The sequence below is a fragment of the Engraulis encrasicolus genome, chromosome 11 (genome assembly GCF_034702125.1).
Source record: "Engraulis encrasicolus isolate BLACKSEA-1 chromosome 11, IST_EnEncr_1.0, whole genome shotgun sequence".
Classification (NCBI taxonomy): domain Eukaryota; kingdom Metazoa; phylum Chordata; class Actinopteri; order Clupeiformes; family Engraulidae; genus Engraulis; species Engraulis encrasicolus.
Window position 1 is genome coordinate 44,943,115 of NC_085867.1, and position 2,500 is coordinate 44,945,614.

General features: G+C 47.8%; 1 protein-coding gene across 2 annotated transcripts in view; it reads left to right on the forward strand.

The window, feature by feature from the left end:
• The window catches only part of cdc37l1 (cell division cycle 37-like 1), a 10,906-nt gene that overhangs the window by 6,503 nt on the left and 1,903 nt on the right, over nucleotides 1-2,500 (forward strand). For both annotated transcript variants that reach the window (XM_063210738.1, XM_063210739.1), the window contains exons 6-7: nucleotides 499-705; nucleotides 1,732-1,803. In XM_063210738.1, the coding sequence (XP_063066808.1) occupies nucleotides 499-705; nucleotides 1,732-1,803 (279 nt within the window). The remainder of the gene's footprint in view (nucleotides 1-498; nucleotides 706-1,731; nucleotides 1,804-2,500) is intronic.

Sequence of the window (2,500 nt, forward strand, 5' to 3'; positions counted from 1 at the left end):
GTATTTTGACCGTTTGTGTGTGTGTGTTTGAGAGACAGCGTGTGTGTGAGGGGCTCCTTGGCTAAGTTTCCTTTGCTGGTTATTTTTATCTTCGACATTCAGGTCGTTTTGTTTGAAGACGGCGCAAACTTTTTATCAAGGTGTTATAAATTACGTGCGTGTGTGTGTGCGTGTGCGTGTGCAGCCATTTTATGATAAATTGCCATAAATTGCTCTCCTCTCTGTGACTGCTGGTGTGTGTGTTTGTATGTCTGTGTGTGTGCATGTGTTAGCGTGCATCAGACACCCCAACTTTTGAAAATCCTGTTCTGCTTTGGCAATAATGTTCCTTTGTACTAACATAATTCCCAGGGCTAACGTGTGTGTGTGTGTGTGTGTGTGTGTGTGTGTGTGTGTGTGTGTGTGTGTGTGTGTGTGTGTGTGTGTGTGTGTGTGTGTGTGTGTGTGTGTGTGTGTGTGTGTGTGTGTGTGTGTGTGTGTGTGTGTGTGTGTGTGTAGACGGGTCAGGAGGGCTACCTGGACGTGTTTCAGGGTGAGCTGGCGTCGTTCACGAGGAGAGTGGAGCAGTTCACCATGGCGACCACGATGGAGGGGGAGGTTACCATGCCAACCAAGATGGAGACCCCCAAAGCATCAGAGCTGCACCCCCCCAATCCCCCTCATGCCAGACTACACCCCAAAGACGTACTCGACTCACTGCCCCCGGTAAGACAACCTGGTGTGTGTGTGTGTGTCTTATCAGGAGCTGGAGACGGCGTGTGTGCGCGTGCGCGTGCGCGTGCGCGTGTGACACAGAGGTGATCCTGCACCACTCGGGGTTCGAATCCGTGACCTACATGTACGCGTGTGTTCAGGAGTTGAAGGCTAGACTAATGGCAGTGTTTCCCACACATTAAGGAAACTATGGCGCACCGCCATAGTTTAAAGTTGGCCGCCATAGTTTCGAAAATGTAAAATATATATATATATATATATATATATATATATATATTTTTTTTTTAAACGATTTCCGTTTTCTATTAAACGATTTGAAAAACGATTTCCTTCGCATTTTCCTCCTGGAGTAAATACATCCTATAGAGAAAACCATGAGAGAGGGATGAAAAGCCTAGTCAAGTTGTTGTAGTTAACTCGAGTTTGGGAGTAATAAAAAAACCTTGAGAGAAGGGACAGTTGGGATGAGTTTACTGACACTCCCCAGGCTTTGTTTTACAGTTGTATTATAATGAGTTAGGCAGCAGGCCTTCATTGACACAGCAGAGGAGACATCGGGCTGCATATAGAAATGAATGTGTAATGAATATAGACATAAATGTGTAATATGTTGTTCAGCCCTTTTACCCTTTTATGGGAGGAATTTTGAAAAACTGGCCCTGTTGTAGAATGTGTACGCCTATGTGTGTTGGGGAAAAGGTAGGCCTATAGCCTACTCTCTTAGACCCTTTTTGTCTGTGCGTTAACAATTTCACAGTGCTCCTAAATTCTTATCTGTGCTCTTTCTTTTTTTTTTTACGCCGCGTGAACCCCTCCACCCATTGCCCCGCGTGAAATACACCCCCAACAAAAAAATCCCGGCTGCCCCCATAGTTTCCAAAAATTCTGTGGGAAACACTGAATGGTGTGTGTCTGTGTGTGTGTGCGTGTGTTTCATCAGAAGTTGAAGGCTAGACTAATGGTTTGTGTGTGTGTGTGTGTGTCTGTGTGTGTGTGTGCGTGCGTGTGTTTCATCAGGAGTTGAAGGCTGGTTTGCAGCTTCAAGACATGCAGATTCTCCAGAACGTCCTCAGCACCATGAACCCCCAGGTAGCTACACACACACACACACACACACACACACACACACACACCATGAACCCCCAGGTAGCCACACGCACACGCACGCACGCACGCACGCACGCACACCATGAACCCCCAAGCTATACACACACACACTCACACACAAACCGTCAGGTAGCTGTACTACACACACACACACACACACACACACACACACACTCCATGAACCCCCATGTACATGCATGCACACACACCACACACACACACACCCACACACACACACACACACAAACCGTCAGGTAGCTATACTGCACACACACACACACACACACACACACACACACACACACACACACACACACACACACACACACACACACACACACACACACACACACACACACACACATACACATGCCATGATTCCCCAGGTAGCTATACTACACACACACAAACACACTCTCTAACCCTGACAGAGGGTATCAGCACATTCCTCGGTTGACGGCTTCCTCTGTAAACAGGAAGTGAGGTCACTGTGTCAGGGGAGCAGAAGGAAAACAGAAAGGGGTGGGGGGCAGGGGGAGTTGGAGGCTGCTAGAGACGGATTGAGGAATCCCCATGAAAGGAGTCCCAAATCCTCTCTCCCCCTCTCTCTCTCTCTCTCTCTCTCTCTCTCTCTCTCTCTCTCTCTCTCTCTCTCTCTCTCTCTCTCTCGGAGAGGGTG